The sequence below is a fragment of the Bombus bifarius genome, unplaced genomic scaffold, assembly GCF_011952205.1.
Source record: "Bombus bifarius isolate JDL3187 unplaced genomic scaffold, Bbif_JDL3187 scf7180000008026, whole genome shotgun sequence".
In the NCBI taxonomy this organism is placed as follows: Eukaryota; Metazoa; Arthropoda; class Insecta; order Hymenoptera; family Apidae; genus Bombus; species Bombus bifarius.
In genome coordinates, this window is record NW_022884399.1 from 1,452,427 (window position 1) to 1,476,600 (window position 24,174).

The 24,174-nt window shown below is 32.8% G+C and overlaps 1 protein-coding gene across 8 annotated transcripts in view; it reads right to left on the reverse strand.

Annotated features, from left to right (window-relative positions):
- LOC117207298 (rap1 GTPase-activating protein 1) overlaps positions 1–24,174 on the reverse strand; it is a 251,108-nt gene that overhangs the window by 67,565 nt on the left and 159,369 nt on the right. The window contains exon 1 of one of the 8 annotated variants that reach the window (XM_033447356.1): positions 12,660–13,639. The exons of 5 other annotated variants lie outside the window; for them this stretch is intronic. In XM_033447356.1, coding sequence (XP_033303247.1) covers positions 12,660–12,806 — 147 coding nt within the window. In that variant the 5' untranslated portion in view covers positions 12,807–13,639. Of the gene's footprint in view, positions 1–10,578; positions 10,745–12,659; positions 13,640–24,174 lie in introns of those variants that run through there. 2 more of the 8 variants (XM_033447359.1, XM_033447357.1) reach the window with 2 other exon arrangements.

The window sequence follows — 24,174 nt, forward strand, 5'->3', positions numbered from 1 at the left end:
GACCTTTGCCCTCTCTTAACATAATCGATTATTTCCATGCATCGATTATTTAAACTTTTTCTTAAATGTTCAAGGTGGAATGTGAAGCCATGAAATTTCTGCACAGCTTGAAATAATGAGTAAGAATATAGTAAATCTTGTTTTTTTTCATTCTGTTACGTTCTTTGGCTTACTTTCGACCTACTAACCGCATTTCTGTATTTTTAATAAAGTAAGTTCAAGAAAAATATAAAGGAACGGCTCTGAATACGTGGGATTTCTCGTTTTCTTTTTCTTTGAGGTGTTTCTCTTAAAACGTTACAAATCTTTTTATTTGTTTGAACCGAAATGTGACTGAAGGACAAAAACTCAAGAGTCAAATCAAGATTAATTTTTTTTCATTATTTTTTGTCAAATAACCTTCCTAATTAAACTTTTTAGTTTAGTCAAATGAATAAATTTCTGCATCTTTGAAAAGATTTCCGAATAACAAATTCAAATTAAGGTACTGTAAAGGGGACAGGAGAATATGTAAGTATGTACATACTTTGCTATTCCAACATCGCTGGAGTTAATTTTGCGTAACTCTATTTCCTCATTTAAATGTAAATAATTATCAAGGAATAAAGTTGCATCATTTACTTAAAGACAACCAAAGAAGAGAACTGCATATAGATAACTTAATATAGGAATATCCACTCGTTACATTTATTTTATTTTATTTAATATTTTGCATAACAAGGTACGTATGATGTCAGTGAAATAATTATAATAAACTAACTAGAAAATAGATACAAGCAGAGGAAAGCATTCAATTTACACTAAATATCAGCAAGAATTTTAACACTTATGGCTGATAGTGTATACATATGGAAATTAAAAGAAAATGTTTATACAAAATTTCAAAACACGAAGTTCAAATGTAATCGTTTAAATTTTAAGTATAAAAGCTTTTAAACCATTCTGTATGTTCAGTGTCGTTTTTCTAAAAGAATCTCTATGTAGACTAAAACAGTGGTGACGGAGAGAATATAAAAAAGGCTCAGCGCTGCTTTTTAAAAATGCATTCGATATACATAGTATGTATGCCCGCATTTGTAGTCACGGAAAGTATTCTCTTCTAGAGTTTCGTTTATCTTACAATACTTCCGGGAACAATATTTTTATGCATTACACACGGTTGTAAATTTTGAAATTCTTTGAAGAAAACTTAAACATTACACCTGTATCATGATGGGTCTTCGTATTTTCCAGTTTAACGTTAAAATTATGTATACGGTTCCATCTCTTTCAGTAAATTATTTATTTATGAATGTAAACACATAGCTATTAAAAACACTGTACCTATGTGTTCACAAAATGAAAGTTTTTATTTCATTTGTTGAATGATCGATCATAAAAGAATGATCGATTCTAAAAATTTCTGATTTTATCTAAATTGTCTTTATCTTCGTTAAAAAAAATATTATGTTATATTTTTATTGTGTTAAACTTATGTTCTAACTTAAAACATTTTTAATTATACAATCTTCAATTAACTTTTCATTAATCCGCTATAACACTACGCTACTGGACAGTCACACGCCTATATAGCTATATTTCCGAAATTTTATTTTATTTACTCAAGATTATGGTTTTAAAATTATTAACAGCTGGATTTCAGGAAAAGTAAAAAACTTATAATGATTTATAGTCTCTTTTATCATAAACGGACAAGAAGTTATGGAGACTTCTAGATATATATACATCAGGAAAATTCTTTAAAATATTCTTGAATAAACTTAGTTTTACTGGACAAATTCTAAATGAATTATTTGTCTCAAATGGTATAAGTGTTATATGTATATATATTTATTTCTTTTAAATCACATAGAATGACACTGAGCTCGATGTTTTCCATCGACTTTAAATCCATTTCAACTCCATTTCAAATATGGTACAAGTCCGCCGGGAGTAGGTACTGTCATACTTATTTCGTGATCGGTAAATCGATAAGTCACGTGTATCGATACAACGAAGGCCGTAATAACACAGTAACCGTTTCGAAATATTCACCATACGAATTTATGTCAAGAAAATTGGTACACGCAGCTCATGGTGTTTTTACTAGATGAAATTATATGTAATTATGATAAACCGTTAGTTACACGTAACTGAGATTAAAACAATTTATTTCGTATGTTTTGCACAGGATGTCTCTATTATATCGAAACCAAATTCACCCGTAAAAACAGATATTTGTAGAAAAACGCTAGCAATTTTTTTCACGATATTTCTCTTCGAACTTCGTATGAAGAGCAGCGTTACGTACTATTGTAATAAACCGTTAGCTGCTTGTAATCGCTTGTAGAATATATTTTACGCTTGCAAAATATTATTCCTACCATAGGCAGTCAGTATAACGAAAAGAATTCGAGGAAACGAACTAAAAAATTTTCTGCAGCATTTACTTTTTCAACGATGCCTAACTTTTAGACGATTATTAATGTAGAAATACGAACTTCTACTGGCTCAGATATATACGTATAAGATATTCCCTAAAAAATTTAAGCATGAAATAGTGGGCTAAAAAACATGGTAATTTACGTCGGTCTTCGTACTACTTTTCATAAAATTAACTGTAAGATATTCATATGTTTGCAGCACGAAACGTAGATCAGTAGAGAGTGTTAAAACCTAAATTGATTATGAAACTAAATGGATATACGCTTACAAATTTAAAAAACATTAACTCAAATTCCTTTGAGTTAACCTTTGCATGGTACCACTACGCTTGATAGTATTACATGTTCGCGGATTGGTTACAATTTTTTAATGAAGCTTCAAATAACCTATGTTTATATAACGCATTTCTTTAACTCATATTCAGAGAATATATCAATAATGTTCAGCTAAGAAAAGCTAAAACATAAAGACTCATTTAAGCGAGCAGAAAATGATATAGAACCTTATCATTTTCAATATTTTTAAAAATTTGCACGTTTTAAAATACGAACGAGGATTTCTCAACGCTGGATTTCGTATCATTCGGGATAATAACGTCCCCCTATAACCAAACATTGAAAATTATACGATTCCCGAACGTGTAATTCTTAATTCAGAGAACGCGATAATAAAACTCAATGTGGAAAAAAAGATGCATGTAAAACCGGAGTATATACGATTCCTTTTAAAGCTAGTCCTCGCTTTCATGGCTACAACAAACGTTCTCTTCGTTGGCCACGTTTCTGCCCGCCGATACAACGCGGAATTTTATCTTTTGTAACTCTAATATTCCTCACCAGTGTCTTACAATATTTTCTCTTAATATTTATCACGTCCAAAAAGTGGAAAGAAAATACGGAAAAATATGGAAGCCAACGTTTTCCTACAGGGAAATGCAAATGGAATATTTGATATCGTACGAGAATATGAGAAGTTACAAAAACTACAGGATAACCTTATTTGCTCACTGTATCACGATTACTTTGGTACAAGGTTCCACAATTAAACTACAACTTTTTATGAGAATATAAGTAGAAAATTATACTTGATACGTCTGAAACACTTTTCTAAAGGAATATTACGACATAATGAATAAATGATAGAGTTTCTACTTGTTAATCAAATAATTTTGTTTCTGTATGCAGTCTGTATGATATCTGAGGCATTGATAAAGATATTTCTAAATATGAATATCTTATAAGTACGATTTTACTCTAGAAGTAACCACGACAAATGTATTGCTATAACAGGTTTTTCTTGTTTTCTTATCTTAACTCCAGCTTAAAAAAGTAAGAACTATTCAATAAATTATTCATATTTTGCAACTCCAATTCTTTTCATTTAGATAAGAAATATAAATTTCGGTAAAACGTACTTTTCTCCCTCTTAAATGGAAAAATAACATTCAAGTAATACATAATATCCTAATTTCCAAATGTTTATAACAAGATTTTATAATATATTTGATTCTTATGAAATATGTATTCTTAACTAAATACTCGAACTTCAATAGAGAATTTAATGAGATATACGAATTAAACAATACATATAAACATTAAATTAATTAATCCCGCTATTTCAGTCAGCTTAACGAATTCAAAGAAAATGATTAATAATGAGGGAAAAATATAAAATATCACTTTCAATACTATCATATAATCTTCAAATTAACGTGAATGTAAGTATGACAATTTATCCACAGGGTCTATAAGTAACTATTATCGCTTAATTTAGTACCATACATACATTTACATATATCATTTACACCAGCTACCGAAAATATATATATATACCCTTATTTTACAATGAAACAATTTTTTTCAGTTCTATACATTTCATCTTCGTAGTATCGTTATTTTAGTTATATGAAAGTACTGCAAAACAATACGAAATTTGATAATATTTATACTTAATTAATTTGTAGTATGTGTTATAATACACTGGTATGCAAATATTTTTTGGAAACATTGTTTTTTCCTTCTGTTATAATGAATAAATCAATAAATTTATATTAAATTCCGACATTGCTTCCTTCTATATATTAATCGTATATTAATTTCACGGAACTAAATATAAAAAATTAGTTTAAATACTACTCAATTTTTCGAATATTCTTGAGGTATTAATAAAGTATAATAAGAAGCATTAGTATTTTATACAAATATTTGATGATATTTCATTACCACAAATATAAAAAATCTTTTAATTTTAATTTTATGTGTATTGTGTAACAATGTACTCTCACTTCTGAGTGTTTGCTTTACTTATAAATTTTTATTCGTTATTTTAATTACGTCATAATAGGCATAAAATGTAAGCAAAATCACATCAAAGGAAGAAGACAAAGCAAATGCGATACACAAAACATAACACAAATAATATTCAAACATATCATATAAACGTTAATTAAATAATATGATATGTACGAGTTGTAATTAGTTGTTTGTATTTCTACAAAATAATAGCTTTCCCGGCAAGTCTAGCCGGTCGAAATGTCACCATGACAGTCAACACATTAATATACATGTATGCGTATTACTAAACAACGCATTTCTTTTATATCAACTGTAAACGATGATGTTTTCGTAAAGCCCGAAACAATTACAGCTACCAAGCAACCACTTCCATAATGAAACCAGTCGTTTTGCAATATAAATTACGACGACAATTTTTTAATAGGCTGTTGAGAAACGGCAAAGTATGAATAACAGTTTCACAGGCGACGTCCGGGCCTCAATCTTTTACCACGCACATGCAAATGAAGAAATTTCAACGGGCGAATCCAGTCGTAGCTATTTATGAGTCACAACTGTTTTTTCGCGAGGCATTGAAGGCTACTCCGGGGTTACGAGAGATGAAAGCAACCCGCGGTTTTCAAAAGGAAATTTGAAAGTGAATGGAACGTCGATACAAAATGCAGCTACGTGGGGCGTCGAGAGTGCACGCGAGAAAATGGAGGATTTCATAGAAAATCGAATGAGCCGAGGTTCGAGTAGAGCGTGTTTTACCTGCAAATTGTACCCATCGCTTTCGCAACGGAATAAACTATTGGATTAACAGTTTAATCATTCGAGAACACGTTTGTGTATCTTTCGAAAGATTTAAGTGGACGCGAATGTCATTAACACTGCCACGCGAGTTGGAACGAGGCAACTGGGCAGATATAAAAATAGAAATTTCTTTATGTAGGAGATTAGTCGTAAAGTGCTAACGAGCGACATAACAGAAGATCGTTCTTACTAGTTAACTAAAAAGGAAACCAGAAAATGCTGGCAACACTTAAGACGTATGTATTCGCATACGAAATGCGACCAGACAAAGGTAGACACGATTTAAATCACTAACGCGTACAGGCTGCGAGGGAAGATTGTTAGCTAAATTACAGCCAGTCTATTACGTAAATTATTATCGATCTCAATGTCATACTAATGCGAAGTGGGTAGAACCAATGAATCATATCGAGGGAATCGACTATTTCGAAGGCATGACGAGTTCTTTGTCACGAACCTTCCAGCGTTGAAAGCTTGCTCATTTATTATGCAAAATTCAAGAATTTATCTTAGGTCATGTTCTAGTTTCCCTAAGAAAGAAACCTGCATACTTCATCGATCACGTGCCAGAAAGTGCTTAAATAATTCATGAATTAAAAAGTCTTAGCGTTATGAATAACAATTATCTTCTATACTTATTAATCGTTCAATTAAAATAAAACATGGCTAAACCACGAGAGAAAATTTGATAAAATGGACAAATTTCACGGTACTCGAACTTCACATTAATATGTACATTATTCTTGATGATATTAGGATAAAGATATATCAAGCTTAAACCGTCGATAAAGTGATTATCAATGTATTACCTGCAACACTTAGTAAACGTCCTCTATCAGTAAGTGACGTCATCGTCGAACGAAACGACGTGCCAAGATCTTATATTCGAATCGTATTCAGTTATTAAGCGCTGAACGAGAGATCCTTGCCAATGAAACTAGTCTCAATTTCGTTCTTGTCAGGACAGAAATACAATCTGCTGATGAACATGTGCTGTTCTACTGTCAGACGCGTTATGCCGCCAGATTCGTGTTTAATATAATACATTAAACCAGGAAGATCAAATTACTCATTAAGAAAAGTCAAATCTAAAATGCTCGAACAATAACATTCGTGAAAAATTGATTTTAATGATATTCGACACATGTGTAGTTTACAGAGAATTGTTTCTTCACAAACAATTTCTCAATAATTCTTGCGTTACGGCAACGCCGTTTTCAGTTTGCATAAATTGCAAACACAATCGAATGCAACAAAACAGTGTATTAAGAGAACCGAGAAATGGAATGTGTATAGCAGAAAGCGACTAAATGAATTTTAGTTGTTTTAGATAAACCCCACTGGTTTTTGTGGCAAACCATTTTGCATCGAAATACATATGTACATTCGATGTTATGTGTCGAAACTGTCGATTCTCTTTTGGCTTTTCGTGAAGTCCCAAAATTTGTAGCAAAGAATATTATTTTAGATAGACATTTTTCTCTCAGTATAAGATAAGTATTTAAAGGAATTTATTAAAAAAAATTTTCAATTTTATAGGCAAAAAATAAAATAAAATAAGGTTTTGATTAAGAAAATTTATCTATCCCAAAACATGAATAAAGTCATACAACCAGTTGCTATTACAAAGTTTATAATATCATTATGTGTTATATAAAGAAATCATGCCAATTTCTTGTTGTGAAGAAAAGGAAATAAAAAGAAAGCGAGAAATGTTATATGCTATATATTTACTCGTTCATTTTCAGAATTAGGAGGTAATAAAGAATGATGGATCCTGACGTACCCTGATGTTTGCCGATAAATTACGAAAAGCAATTAGATTACCTATTCAAACAATGTTATCGTCCGATAAAGAATACATCTAAAAAGTCTTAACATGTCATATAAAATGTTCCAACTTCTTTTGGAATAACTTATATCTATTAACGGGTGTTTTAAAAAACAATAATAATGAAAATAAAAGTTTCTTTTTATAACACAAAAGCCTGCAATAATAAGTCATTTAAAACAGATGAAGTATATCAACATTGCGAAGAAAATATGTTTCAATCTTTCGGTATTAGTACACACGTGTATAAGTATGTATATGTAGAATCGGAATCCTTGAAGATGTAAATTCCTTTTTAATATTCAATATTATTTTCAGTACATTAGTAGGAAATTATTTAAATCTCCAATATAAATACTAAATTCCGTTTAATAGTCAAATCAAATATTTCTTTTTTGAAAGGTAGTATAATTTCGAAAAGAAAACCTAAATATTGTATAATCTTTACTTTGCAACGTGTTTCCATTCTGCGCTACAAATATATCTTTGGTTCTTCTCGTGGCACAGATTTATCTCTCGAAACGTATGCGTACAATCAACATTTTACTTTCTCCTATGTAAATTTGTCAAAAAGTTATTAGTACAACGAATTCATAACACTGGCCCCGAAACATTTGGCTTTAAATCAAATTACATCGGCACGTTACACAATTTCGAATTTACACAATACTAAATTGCGTTACTCGCATGCACTCAAACAAGCAGAACCAAACAAATACTCCTAGTTACAAAATGGTAGGAACAAATGCAGAGAGCTAGGCATATTTTACAATCGGAATTTGCCAATTACCCGAGCAAACCTAAGCAACTCAGCAATGCGTACATGGTTAAAGGGTAGATGGCAGGTAGAAGAATTCCTGTACTCGACCCTATGCATAATAGGACTATCGGTGAGATCAAACACAACGAAACAACCAGCAAGTACCGTGCACGTCATTAATAAGTCTCGCTTTCGTGATCTTTAAACAAACTTTAATTCGCTTTAGACGACGACAAGTGTAATTCTTGCCAATCAGGGCCAGTTCGTCTTCGGCAAGAATTAAAGTGCCTGTCGTCGAGAGCACGTGCTGGCAAGTCGTTAAAAGCCAGCCTTTAACTCGTCGGGCAGTCGTGCCGAGGCCCGTCGAGTAATTACGCGAACGTATAGGTTTTCACGTGTAGGCGCACAAAGCGTAGAAACTCATATACACGCGTATTAAGACTGATTCAGACAGTTGTTTAGTTGAGTAACAGGTAAAGCCGAATTTACACTGTTCGCTTTAATTCTATTCACTAAACGAGGATGAAAGCGACGTTTTTCGACGAATCAACAGCGTAAATTCGGTTTAATTTGCTATTTGACTAAACTAATGGCCGTGTCTGAACTAGTCTTTACTGTCAAGACGTATCTTGAACGGCATCTAACTGTCTAAAATTGTTTGCAACAGAAACAGCAGCATGATGCTACAAGTTGTGAACAGTTTATGAGTAAAATATAATTGGTTATAGAATTATTACAATGTCCATATATAAAATTATTGTAACTTTCAATTGATATCATTTAGTCATCAATGACTACAGTAGTTTGGATTAGGTTACTGAATATTTTTCAAATATTATATATTCAATTAATTAATTATTTATTTAATGAATATATTTCAAATATTTATCATACATATCTTTATCTTTATCAAATAAGGTACAAGATATAAATTGAAATTAGAAATAAGTGAATTGAGATATAATATATATATATATATATATATATATATATATCCAATATATAATATTCGTTTAGATTTTTACTTGAAAATTTGATTGTACAGCGAAGTAAAGATATTAGTAAGTATTCTAGAATTTCTTCAGGATTTAAAAAATGTAGAACAGTAAAAGATTAGACTTGAACAGAAACGACTCAGTTTATCTGCGAAGCGTGAAAAATAAATTTGCTCTACACAGAGTCAAAGGAGTGTATAAACAAAAATTCTTGCCCGTATCAGCTATATACACAATAATATAGATATAGCGTCGGATGAAAAAGAGAACATCCTAACAGAAGAAATATACTGACAGAGAAAAGTCTTCAAACGAAGAAATATATATTTCTGATAGAAACTAACACAGTAATGTTCATTTTATAACCAACCACCAATCACAGATCGAATATAAATTGCAAATTGACAAGAAAAATGGTCAAACGTGCTAATAACGTGTTGCATCGTATGTTACACACGTTCTAATAATGATCTCGCGAACTCTTGAGCGAATATGTAGTCGCTGGCAAGTTTATAAGCTGTTCACGAAAGTGACCACATTGCTGGCAAACAAACTTCAGAATCTGTTTGCGAGCTGATTGCGAACTTCAGTATGAACTACAGATGCTGCTAACAATTATCGATACATTATCGATAACTTCTACATACATATTAAGATATCGATAATATCGTTAATTATATCGACTAAAGTAAAATGTAACATATAGATAATATATTTATTACTCCCTTATCCCCTTTTGTCTGATTGTGATTGTTGGTATACCGTAACAATTGCCTTATTCTCGCATTAAAACGAATTTGTCCTATTTTTGAGAAATAATTTGTTAATTGGAATAGCTATATCTATTAGCAGTATACATAAATATTTAAAAGACAATCATAAGTAAACTACGAATATTTATGTACATTCAGACTTTTGTGAATATACCACCAATTAAACAAATGGAATCCAGATAGAAAATTATTTTATGTATTAAATGTTATTATTAGTACTCCACTTTGGATACTTTTGCATATGATATGCATCCTATGCATTTTTATATCTTCAAACTTCCCACAAATGGATAAAAATCCGCAAACTAAAAATAAGCTTGAGAAATTTTTAACTTCTTTCGTATTTCATTATGTCATTCGATCATATACATTTGGATAATCATATCATATAGATCATATAGATCATATCGTCTTGACAATACAAGTTTTCAAACAAGGGACACGCCTCGTTTGAAATTACCACGCGTGCACGTAGTCAGTTATCGATATCGTTAGGATATTATCAATATATCGAGTTATCTTAATACGTCGAGATAACTTTTCGATATTATCGATATTTATCGATAAGGTTGTAACAGCATCTCTAACGTGAACGCAACATTACGCACACATAACCAATCAGTCGGCCGGTCATGGGAAAATAGGACTTTTTAAAGCGTCTCGTAGCACAGAACGATGGAGTAACGGGTTGTTAGAGGAAAATTACCGCGAAGCTGATCTTTGTGGTTACAGTTACCGGGCTCGTTTCTCGCTGCTGCTCCTTTTCTTTCCTTTCCATCTCCCTCCACCTTGGAACCTTTCTTTTGTCTGGACGCCGCCGTTACAACGCTGCAGCTAAAGTTTTCTGCTACTTTTCCTTCCGACTGGTTCAAAGCTCGTCAAGCTTGCGCGCAAAAAGCGTAACAACGGTGTTATATACGTTTTCTCTGTGGCCCGGCGTGGACGTGCCACGGCATTGCTCAACGTATGAAAACGAAATACGCGGAAGCGTACTTGGCATGCGCGACCAAAAGGAATTAAGATCGCGAACGGATCATCCGGGAATGTGCGAACCACGCATCGAGCTGTTACGCGTTCCTACCGCTTCGGCCATCATTGCGTTTACCGGTTCGATCGACGATTCTCTACATCACAAGACAATGACAACCGGTTGGTATAATTACTGCTTGGTGGATTCAAGTATATACATCGCAAATAGATTCGAACATCGGTCGAATTCTAGATTCGACTTCTAGATTCGAATTCTCTATGAAAGTTATAGGAAGTAGCTTTCACAAGTGTATTATCAAGTACGCTTGAATCTGAACGCAACAGATCCAAGACTCTACGAATACTTTGGCAAATAAAAAATGCATTCCCAAATAGAATTGGACGCTGCTCGAATTTACACAATATTTCACAAATTTATCGTTCTTAAACAGACACAAGTGCAAACGTTCAAATAAATTTTTAGGTATCTCGTTTATTGTCTATAGATCTATGGAATTTTATAAATGATTATGCCTTTCTAATTGTTGCAATTCGATTGCTATTTGCAAGAGATTCGATTCTTTCGAATAACGAAATAGATAGTTACAAGTAGATTTTCGAAAGTTGCGAGTGTTCGCGAAACTAACCATTAAACTAACGAACCATTATATCTTACAAGTAATATTCGTACCCTATGAGGGGAAACTTGGATATTGGATTTGATTCGGATTTATAAGTTACATATTGAACTTGATCCTATCACTAGTAATTACTTCAAAGCATCCGTGGAAGCACGTCCGTCGTGGAATTTCCTCGTTATTTGTGAAACGCGACGAGTTATTTCGGTCAGATCGTTTAGATTTCGTGGATAGGTTTATACCCAACTGCTACGCTTGTATCTCTGCCAAACGGTCGAAAGTTTGGGTGAGTTTAATTTTGCCAGATGCTTATTTCGTGTCTTTGTTAGAATTCTCGAAATTCCAATTCTATATTGTTTACGAAAACTAACCGGGTAAACAATATGTTATCCAATGGTTAAAGAAAATATGTCGTAATTGTAATTGTATTGCATTTGCAACTATAACTTACTTTGTAATTTATAAGGTATGATGTACTTCAAAATAATCTTTTTATGGAGGTTTAAATCATTATAATAAAAGAAAGAATAATCGCTAAATCATTGTAAATTATTGTGAAAATTGTAAATAGGAATTATTCGATAATTTATTAAATAGAAAATTATAAAATGTTTAACAATTATATTTTATCTGGCTTTTGAATCAATTGTACGCATACATCCAATTCGATAATAACCTAAAATGAGAGATTTGCAACTTCCTATCTTTTTTTTCTAACATCTTAATGTAAGTAACTTGTTGAACAAAAGCTAAATTAAAATAGATAATCAAATAGAAAGGTACTAGAAAGTACCATTTCACAATGATAGATCTTACAAAAGATCTTCTCATGGAACATATGTTCCATTCATAAAACGAAAGGATGCCAGTAAGCCGTATAATATTTTCCTTTCATAGATCGACATCTGTCGACGATAAAAACTCGGCCCCATCAGATCTGATCAAACTGATACCCAATCCCTTGATTTTAAAGAAAATCCATCTTATTTTTAAACCTCCGGGGTAACGGGATAATGGGAAGAGAAAAATAGAAAAAGTACAGAAGTTTAGTAAATTAGTTCCTGTCCGTTCGATCGGATCTAAGCTCGACACTTAGAAAAAATTCTCGCGAAATAACAAAACGACTAATGAAATAATCGAGTGATCGCAGTTAATTTCCGTGAGCGCGGGAAAAACTCACCTGTGATATAAGTTTCGGCAGTGTGTGTGTATGCGCGTGCGCATGATTATTGTGTCCTGTCGAAGACCGTTCGCTGTTAGGCCGTTGCTGCTGCTGTTGGCCGGCATCCGATCTAAGATCGTGCCTCCATCTCAATACACCCATCATAACCGCCTACTGTATCCTCTATTACGTTTCAAGACTCTACCAAACGCGTATCGTATCAACGTCCGCACTAGGGGAACCAGTTCGATCTCGACGCTCCGACCTAACCTAACGCGAGTGTCCTGTTGCACCCTTTACGAGGCTATGCTGATCCTCGAAACGCCAGACACCTTGACGTCGACGTACTGTAGCAGAAATACGACTCTATGGAAGTTGACGTACGCTGCACCAAAATTCGAGTGAAACATACGTGATACGTTTCGCACACTCGTTTTTTTCTTTAATTGAGAAACGCGCGGGAAAGATTTTCCGAAATATGCATAGGTAAATTCTTCTGTCACGTATTCACCGATAAAACTCAGGATTTCAACAACACCAGACTACACTCTATCTTTTAGTAATTTCCGATTAAGGCGTAGGTAACTCAGCACTGCGTATCTGCTGACATTATTTTCGTTTATATCCTATATACGCTCACCAGAAAACTAAGAACCCACTCGATCCTTCACTACGAATTTGATCGTGTGATTGTTCGTTTGGTCACTGAAGTTCACTGTCATTTTCATACTTCGATCTCGTAATCGTACGATGGATCAAACGCGCAGGATATCACTTAACGGTGCGTGTCACTTTTTCCTGGCTATTCTAGCTTTGTTCGTCGCCCACGTTTCGATCAACTAAGCGAGGTCAGAGTAGAAAGTGTTTACACCGTGGGCGCGTTCGGCAGACAGGATCGTGTACACACACACACATACATACATACATAAGTACGTACGAACGAAGAAACACGTAAACGTGCCAGAACGAACGCGTACTAACTCAGTTCAGTAGCGTAGAAGTGCAGGAGCGCGACTGGCACTGGCATCGAGACCGTACGGTTCGAGGCTTGCCTCGTCTGCCGTCTCTACTTCCCCACCATCACCTCCTCTCGCTCCTCTACGCCCCGCGGTGCTCGTAGCTTGAACGTCCTGCTGTTCTTAAAACTCCCACCACCCTACTATCGTACCGTGAACAAACGTTGCCATGGTCGCCATCAAACGCGTAAACTTGGTTTCACGCAACTTCCATCATTTTCTTTCCTCGAGATTAACGATCGATCGATTCGATCGAAGCGTTTTCAAATTGTCTTTCTTAGTTAACGCCATGTCACTTTTACAACAGCTGCGAAAACGATATACGTTATTTAATAAATATTTCTTTTGATCTAATGTTTTAACGTAACCATCAAACGATTTTCTTTTGAAGTATTCATCTTAGTTTGTTGCCTGTTGTTTGACTATTGCCAAATTTAAGATTTTACAAATTTATTTAATTGCTTTTTGTTTATTAGAACGTAGATCAACGTAAAATATAAAATGGCTACAGAAAGTATTGGTATATGTGTGAATATAAGGGTACGCCCTTATATTCCAATGAAGTATTTCTTCTATCAGGATCTGCGATATGTAAATGATACGTAACTTAATATATTTGAACTTAATTAGTTAGAATATAATGTTTGTGGCCATTTTATGTATGTACCTATGTACACTTCGATTAATATTTAGCTGATTCTTGTTTTAAGTTCTTCATATTTAATCTCTACAGCTAAGTAAAGCTTCAAATTTCTCTGCAACGATAATCATATATTTTTTCGAAACGTTCGAATCGAGAGTAAACTTTCAATTAATGTACATTGTAGCCTTCGGCATTAACCCCTTGTTTGTATAATGTTGTCTCATGGTGAAAGATAGTTTTGAAGTGTAGTTGTTGATTCTTGCAACTTAATTATTAACAACCAAGTATATAATCCCGTCAGATGTTTGTACATGTAATACCAAAAATTATAGGAAATGATTCTATGATAACAGGAATATTTTTAACGATCGAAAAATTGTAAACCTTTTAATGATTACTATTAATCGCCTAAGACGCCATATAATTTGAAAGTTATATATCCAAGTACTTACATATTTAAATTTAGAATCTTATTTTGGTCATCTATTAGTATAATATACTATTGTATTTTATTATATATATTAATTAGATATTTCCAACGCATATTTTTTAATATGTAGCCATACATATAATCGAAAACTTCGTTAGTAAGCGATACACGAACATATTAGAAATAAGTAATTAACGATTGGTTCATTCAACAGACTGTTGAATATTTCAAAATATTTGTATTATCCTACATCCAAATACTGTAAGAATTACGTAAATCCAGGCATCGTACGCATGAGCGATATGCATAAATTTTTCGATATTCCTGATAATTTTATTACATTCGTTAACTGTTTGCTTTTTATCGACAATGTTCAGCGTTTTAATTTTTTCCGATGGAAACACTGAATATTAGAATAAAATCAAAAAAATAAAACATCGAGCAAAAACAAAATATCGGGACGATATCTGACGCGTTTCGAAACATTAATTATTAATTTTGTAATTGTGCGCTAATACTCTTGTTAGAATCGCTGAAATTTGCTTAGATTGGATACAAAGAACATTGTTGTTTTTATTTAGCTATTATACGATCCTATAATATATTTAAAACGTATAAAGGCAAGTGATAAATTATCAGTAACTACACCGATGATCAATCCATGATATGTTTTTTTAAGTATTTGCTCACTGTTCACATAATTAAATACAACTCTTTAATTGTTGGATAATATCAATGAATCAGATATAATAACTTACGATAATTTTCAAGCAACAAAAGTTGGCCAACTCACTATCATAATTAAGTCACATATTACAATAAATTAGTTCCAATAATTATATTTCGTTCGTTTAATTCTGAGAATGCTTACTGTTTAATTTCAATAAAAAAGTTTGTTTCTTAAATTATGTTACTAATCACTGACGTTTCTAATTTTGAAGAAAAGAAATTATTTCATAAATACATATTTCCTACATAAATATTTCATAAGAAACAAATACAAGAGCTTAAGACTGTTTATAGAAAGCAAAAGCTATTTAAGCGGTAGGAAATGTTAATAACATAATTTCGCGAAAACATTTTTTCACAATGACTATGTTGATGTTGCTAATATGTAATTTATTGTCTTACTGCGATTCTGTGATATATCGTCATCCATGACTGTATGAATATTATAAATTATGGTACATTTTAAATTATGATGAACTTACACTGTTCCTCCCCTGTATTATAAATTACAGAATGTCATCGGAATTAATGATACTAGATTTGTTTCTCTGTGTAACAAGCTTACTGAACTTTATTTGCTCGACCTATTTTGTAGCAGGGGATCATGTTAAAAAGTATCATTAATATCGAAAAGACTATTTTCGAACGAAATGACGATATAGTGCCGTGTGCATAGAATGTTATTGATTTAAATTAAAACTGTACTTCATCTTCCTTTTTAAACGATTTTATATTGAAAAATATGTTTTGGTTTGTCAATAAGACACCCACCTTTTTCATAAAACGAAACATTAATCCTCAAATAGCATCGTTAAATGACTGTAATAATTTGTGATAGTTTATTAAAATTTGGAGTACTTCATTTCATTTCATACATCACATTCTTCGTGATAGAGATCAATAACAAAATTAAAATGAATTAAAGATTCTAAAATTAAGCAGGTAATTTAAATTATTATGGTCCTCGGTAGTTCAAAGGCACCAGTTAAGAGTTAATACGTTTAATATTGAAATGATTAAAATTGATACGACGATGGAAACTTTGTAAATCAATTCCTTCGAACGTTTGCTCCGACAACTCTAACAAAGAACAACTTAATACTAAAAACATGACGTAGAATGGGGAACAAGGTGTCCGCAATCTGATTTAAATAATCGGAACGATGCTCGACGAGAAGTTCTCAAGCGGCGACGATGATCAACTCTAAAGGAGCAAACCGCAATTCAATCCTGTCCGAGTCAATTCGTTCGAAATGTATTCGGTCCAATTGTAGCAATTTGCAAGCACGGACGGAGAATGAGTCTTACATGGCGAAAAGAACGCGATCACATGGTAAAGCCGCACGCTTCCGTTAAACCGAAGAAATCAAGAGACAAATTCTTTGGTATTCGAGAAGAAGTTAACGACAGGTGGAGGGAAGTTGGGGGGAAGGTGAAACCAAAAGGAAGCAGACTGCCATGGCAGCGAGAGACTGGCAGCAGAGCGGATGTCATTTCGTGGTCGACTTATTTCGTTACCGGTAGGTAGATAGTACCAAGGCTTCCCATTCCTTTGTGTCCACCTCTTTCATTATTTTACCCAACTTCCTGCGTCCGAAAGCGACAGAAGACACAACAACGCGCTCCTCGGTTACGAGCATGGATCGTCTCGCGATGCGGTCCCCCTCTTCGCCACTTCCTCTTTCGATCCCTGGCCCGTCGTCTCTCCTTTCCTTCACGGTCGGCCCATCCTTTCCCCCTTTCACCGTTTCTTCCCGCGTATCTTCTTCCACGTCGCGCGACTCTTTGAAAATGCTAACCTTGTTCCATTCTTAACGACTGCTCTTCAAGTCAAAGACATTGGGCAATAAGCGTCGACCGAACTCCAACTCGAACTCAGACCCGCTGTCTCGATGCGTGGGTAGACGTTATTTTCTATATTCTTCTCGAACGTCGAAGTTTCTCTCTGAGAGAATAACTGGTCATAGGGTAACGGTGAAGCTTACTTTACGCGTGAAAATTTGTGCTATGATTTACGGCGATAGGCTGAGCTGCAGAAGTCTCGGAGAGGAAAGACCGCGACTGTGCTCGACTCAATGAAAATTATATCGGACAAAGCGAATAGATAGCGATATCGGCTTCCTTTTACCCGTTTCTTTCTGTTCTCACAGAACTAGATTCGAATTTAAGATAACAGACAGGTGCGCTCCGGTTAAATTACTATTGTTGAAGAGCAACGTGTCGAATCACACGTATCTGTCGATACACGGATATTTTATTTCGGCTATGTTTGACTAACCGGACGTCTGTACTTTCTCTTTTTCAATCACAGGCTTCTTTAGTAACTTTCATGAAGAGAGAAGAAACTCGTTTCGAAAGAACGATGTTCTTCCATTCAGAATATCAGAATTTTAATGCTCAGAAAGAATGATCGATAATAACTGGAACGTTAAAGTTTTATTAGATACGGAAAATTGCAATTTAATTCGACGAAGATAAAAGATGTAGTTAATGATTCACGATGCCACGTGGGCACGAAATGTATTACGCAAATAAATGCCACTTTACAATGTTTCTTTGTGTCAAATTAAGAGGGTATTCTATTGTTGACACAGAGACAATTAAAATTAGGTAACAGAAACGAGAATTGTTGATTATCATGACAATACTTATTCACACGTCTCACTTTTAGCACCGATGAAAACTGAACGACCTCGATTAAAAAATTTCCTCATATCTCTCTTCCCTCTCTTTCCGCAAACACTACAGGCTTCCTTCTGCTTTCCACCATTTAAATACTGATTTTAAGAAAGATATCCTTACATCAACATCAATACTAGAGACTAGTAGAATTTTACGATTCTATAGATTTATCTTGTTTCATCAAATTCGTTTATATGAATATTTATAACATCGAATATATTATAGCATATTAAAATTAAAATTATTTTTATATTACGAAGGACAATTATTTACTGCGATTTCCTCTATTTAGTAGAAATTTTCTTTACAGTATTCGTAACACGGTCCAATAACATTTATTTAACAATAAGTCTCTACTTTCAGCAATAATCATCGTATAACGACGAGTTATACATATGTATTGTACATACCTAATTATCTTTTTAATTAAAAAAAATTACTTTGAGCTATCTTTTCATGTATAAGAAAGAGGAATAGCTTAACCTTTATTTATGGCGCTAAACTAATTAATTCACTAGTCATGTGTTTTATGCATCACTTACAAATAAGAATTTAATATGTGTTAGTACGACACGCAACGCGTAGTATATCGTGTTACAAACAAACGAAACTATAAAATGCAGAAAACCTGATCATTATACTAGATACAGAAACGTTTTCATAAAGCGCTCAAAGCGTAACGATGTCAAGTTCGGGCTCTGTTTGCGCTAGTTTCGGGGTCATTCCCACGTGAAACCAGCGGATACAATAACCTGTTGTATACCGTGAACGTCGCCAAACTTGGATCTCTGATCTTCACGGGTTGCGAGCAGACAGAAATCAGAAAATCTTCCCGGCCATTCGGTTAAAGCCACACCATGACGACCGGTCGTGGTGGTTCAACCGACACTTCCGGTGTGCGTACCTGCACGGCCGGAAGCGCGCTCCTCCCCCTTACATCCTGAGAGGATCATATATGCACCTTGCTTTACCAATAACAACAACCCGCATTTCGAACATTTCGGCCGATGCCTATACCATTTCCAGTAAAACATAAAACCGATTTACAGCCTGTAACTTTTATATACCTGCTGCTTTGTCGAACGAACGTAGAATTTTAAAGGTTTCAACGCTTCGAGCGATTCAAAGAAAGAATGATGAAAATGTGTCGAATTAGTGCCTCTTTGAACAAGTAAAATTTTCATAACCGCAATATAATATAATATATAGGTATCCTAATGTAATATAATGTAATAGATATCCTAAAATACCGCAAGAGTACAATTACTTATGGCAAATGTAATGGGAGAAAAAAAAGGTAGAAGTTGGTGAGTGGTCCGAAAGACGAATTGGAACTTTCTGATTACAAATGATCGTAACTTCGGAATGAATGCATGAAATTGTAAACATTCGAACGCTATTTCGTAAAGGAAAATCGATATTTATGTAGTATGTGAAAACATATCGTTCAACTCGTTAATAACAATAAAACGCGACAAGTTAAGGCAAGGTATTACGATACAAATTTATTCTGTGAAATATGTTCGTTATTATAGTATAACTCACTTCCAAAAGAAGATGAAATGCATTGAATACGAAGAATTATTGTTATATTTCATCGTTTTCTTTCTTGAGCAGTTTTTTAACAAAAGCATCACTAACCACAAATTATGCAATATTTTTAACTTGAATAGAATTTTAGATGCATAAATTAGGTACAAATTTGATACTTTTTGATCATCCTTTTGTCCCATTTTTAACTCTTTAAAAAACTACGTTTTTATGTAAATTCGGCTTATGTAAATTCATTTGTAAAATTTATAAAGTTAATTCTCGTTTTGTCTTTTTTTTCTCACTGCCGACTACAAATTTTATATAATTCTTTTTAAATGCTTATTAATTTGTTTTCAATAGCCTTAAAATTTCTGAATTGAAATTCACAGAATAGAGTCAGTTTAAAATTTAAAATAAATTCAAATAATAAAATAAATTTTTCTTTGATGAAATTTCATCTAAAAAAGTATAAATACTCGTACTTTGAAAATTAATTCACTATTCGTATACTTGTTTGATGCTTGCAATTAATCTAATTTATTATTACCTATATTTCATTTCAGAAAATGTGGATGGTTTGTTTGATGATGTGAATGATTTGTTCGTTATCAATAGTCATCCGTATTGCCATCATTGCTATGAATTTATATCCGACAACATGTATGACAAAAAATAACGGGCAATGCAGACAGCCATCTCCCTTGCGAAAAGTCAAATTTATCTAAATATGTTTAATAAACAAAATTCATTTCTTTATATGCCTTTAAATTATCTTAACTTATAAATAATAAGCAAATCATTCCGAATGTCCATAGTAAAATACAATACACGAAGTAGCTATAATACTACGTATACACGGAGACTTATAAAATAAAATTAATCATTTTAAATCCTTGTCCTCCTTGTTTATCATACATTTCCTTACAAAATAGTTATGTGCTTATTTGTTTCTTTAATACTTAATAACGTCAAGGATTGTATTGCTTATATTAATTTGAGTTGTCATTATTGCCTTTTTAATGTATTATTTTATTAATATGTGTAAATATGTATACATAAGACAAATTAACATCCTGTAATTTTTTCGATTTGGCTAATTGGATATGGCATTAACATATCGATAAGAATATTGATACATTGTTCTGCTCTTAGTTTATCTGTTATAATTTATTATTATCTGTTCGTAAATTCTTTATATATTATATTTTATTGTTAAAAAAATATTTAAGCTTGTTGTTCAAAAACTAGGAAAACATTGCTTTGTTTTATTAAAATCGGATAATTTTTATCTACTACTTTTTATTTATGAGTAAAATTTCGTATGCTTTCTACTTTTCGCGGAAAATAAAACAGATTTCAAACAAGTAAACCTGAATTGATCACAGCGAACAGAAAAGGTTTTATACTAACCAACTGAAAGTGTATCAACTGTCGGTAAGTTTCCTTTACTTGTTGCACGTACTTATCATACGTCGCTTTTTCCGTGATAAAAGAAAACTACTATACCGATACACGGTATAGTAATTGGTCAATCGAATAAATTTTCTCAATACTCAGAAGCAGAAAGCTTAAAAACTCTTGCGAATCCAAGTTTCTCACGACATCATTGTCACACGTGTTATACACATGAGTACGGGCTATTGCATTTGGAAGCCATATGAAGTAGAGATACAAAAAGACAGATGGGATGTACTTGTCATTTTTATTTTAACCTGTGTAAATGATAAAAAATTTAGATTTTTAACATAAGGTAAGCACACAAATCTCTATAATATACATATAGTTTTATAGTTATATTTATATGTCTATATTATAGAAATTTTTATTTTACTATCATACTATTGCATTGCCGCCAAATTATTTTGTGTACGTTTTGTAATTTTTCCGCACTTCACTTACAAGATTCATTAGTATCAATCGCTCAATTATTCCTGTCAGTTTCCAACACGTTGCAAACGTGAAAAGGGTAGACTTCTTTATTTTTCACAAACCTGTGTCAATAATTTCTAGCCAGAAAAGATACCCAGTTCTTCTTGCCTCGTCATTATATATATTACACTACTATGGCAAAAATTTGTCAACCTTTATCTTCGTAAACTCACGTTAATCTCCCATCAAAGTTTTAATTTCGTTGTTAAACAAAGAAATAGTTTTGTCGTTAGGTTTCATTAGATAATCGCGGTTCAAAACGCCCCAATGAACGAGTTCCATGATCATTTTCGTTCGCGCGGACTCTCCACTTGGAACGGTTCAACACGTGACTAGCAAGATCCTCCCCTAGAAATCGACAGACCGAAAATTTTATAGACACTAGAAGGACTAGAAAGGCCGGCAGACAATCCTGATTGAAATTCAAGCAGCGCGTGACCAAACGATTCGTCCTAAAGCTTTTTGCTACTCGCACCGTGGATGATGACGTTCATTTATCTTCGAGTCATTCGTGGCAGACAGATTGAGATTCCGGCTGCACGTGGATACTGACCAGACAAGTAAGCAAGCGCACCGTTCCAAACCGATTCTGCATACGAACAGATTTTTCAACCACAATAGCGTCTTAACTACTTGGGCCCCTTGCCAAAGCCTTTGGTCGTGCGTTTCTTCTCTTTTTACTGGATAAGATATACATTTGATTCTTTCGACTAAACAACGGCAGAATGGATCTCTGATTAAACAAGGTAAACTAAGTGGATTGAAATCGAGGTACATGATTGGTCTTTCGATGAAAATGACGAAAGTGTGCTTACCATTATTAGCCATTATTTACTTTTATTAATTCCTTTCGATTATTGCTCGATGCATACGATTAAATGACGACCGTTCGATAAAATTTTCTATTTAATTCAATTGAAATTTTTAATTTGACGAAGTTTTATAAAATTGAAAGCTACGAGTATTATTTTAACATTAATTTATAAATGTGTAAAGTATAGTAATATAATAAATGAATTTAATTAAATATAGAAAGTTAAGTAATTCTAGATCTACCTCGTAAATAAAATAGTTAATTACATGAATTCGTATCATTTCATAGAGATGATAAATATACATTTAGAACTTAAATGTTATTCATTATTTTATTGTTATGTGTTTCAAATGAATCTAATTCATGTGTAATATTTAATAAATTTAAGATTTTTATACTGAAAATTTATCAAATATATAGACTGGATACTCCCCTAATTATATTGGTTGTTATCATTAGCTGTTAATCTCGTTATTAGTATCGTATTGTTTTCAATTTTTTTACTTCAATATTAAGAATATTTTCTTTCATATTTTTATTATTTAGAAAATAAAATAAAATAAAATAAAAAGAATATATATCTCCCTACAGAAGTTTCATTATTTAAACAATACAACATGAGTCCAATAAGAAATCGCCAGACTGTTGCCAATTTCAGAAATAATGTTTATTAAAATAAACCTTAATATTATGTATTTAATTTTCTACCAAAACCAGTGAAAATGACTGGTCTTTAAAAAATACGTAATAATAGAATATTTTTATATTTATTGATTTATTACCTTCTTACAGAAGGAATTCCATGTTACATAGCACATTTTTGGTATTATTAATCCATCTGGGACCATGACCCCTAAACGAGGGTTGACACATTTATAAAATTGTAGAACCAGTCATTTTGATTGCTGTGGTATTTCTAGTATTAACGCGCGTCACTTTCAATTCGTTTTGTAAAACAAAAAGTTTTATTACGTACATTTATTTACATCCTAGATGTACTAAATGTCCAATAAATTGTTCAGTAGCATCAGAAAGGAAATGTATGATACTAACTGTCAGGACGAATGGGAAAAATACTTTCAAAGCTAGAAAACGATAGAAGGATCGTGAAAATGGCAGTATTTGACAAATTATTTCCGGTATTAGGAAAGAACACGATTAACACGTAAATAAAATGCTGTTCAAGTTGGCATCATAAAATTTGTGTAATTTGTTTAATAACAAAAGATATGAGACTTATACTGAATTAAACAAATATATTACGTTACCTTACTTTTTCCTAGTACGTGTTTGCTACTATGCCATTATTTTTTTTTTTTTGTAGATAAATATTTCTCTATCAGGAAATACCCTTTAAGCGAACGACGATGCTTCTATGCTAATCCGTAGACTGGGATTTCCACTAGAGTGCTTATACTAACTACGCCTAGTATTATATTTGGATCATGAGTGGAAACGTTAGATATTCATATCATGGATAACTTAATCCAATTGTGGTTATACGACGTATCAATTAATTAGAATTTATGCATTGATATTGATAGTAACATGTATCGGAGTAAAATAATTTGTGCCTGATTAAGCTATTCGTCTCTTACAAGCATTAGAAAACTAGTAGCTATATTTTTAAAGAAAGTATCCCATTACGGTACATAAATATATGCATTTTTTAAAGCTAAACAGTAATTTGAAATAGTTTTCATACGATGTAATTTAGTTATAGACTATGGATATAAGGAGTTGTAATAATTTTATTC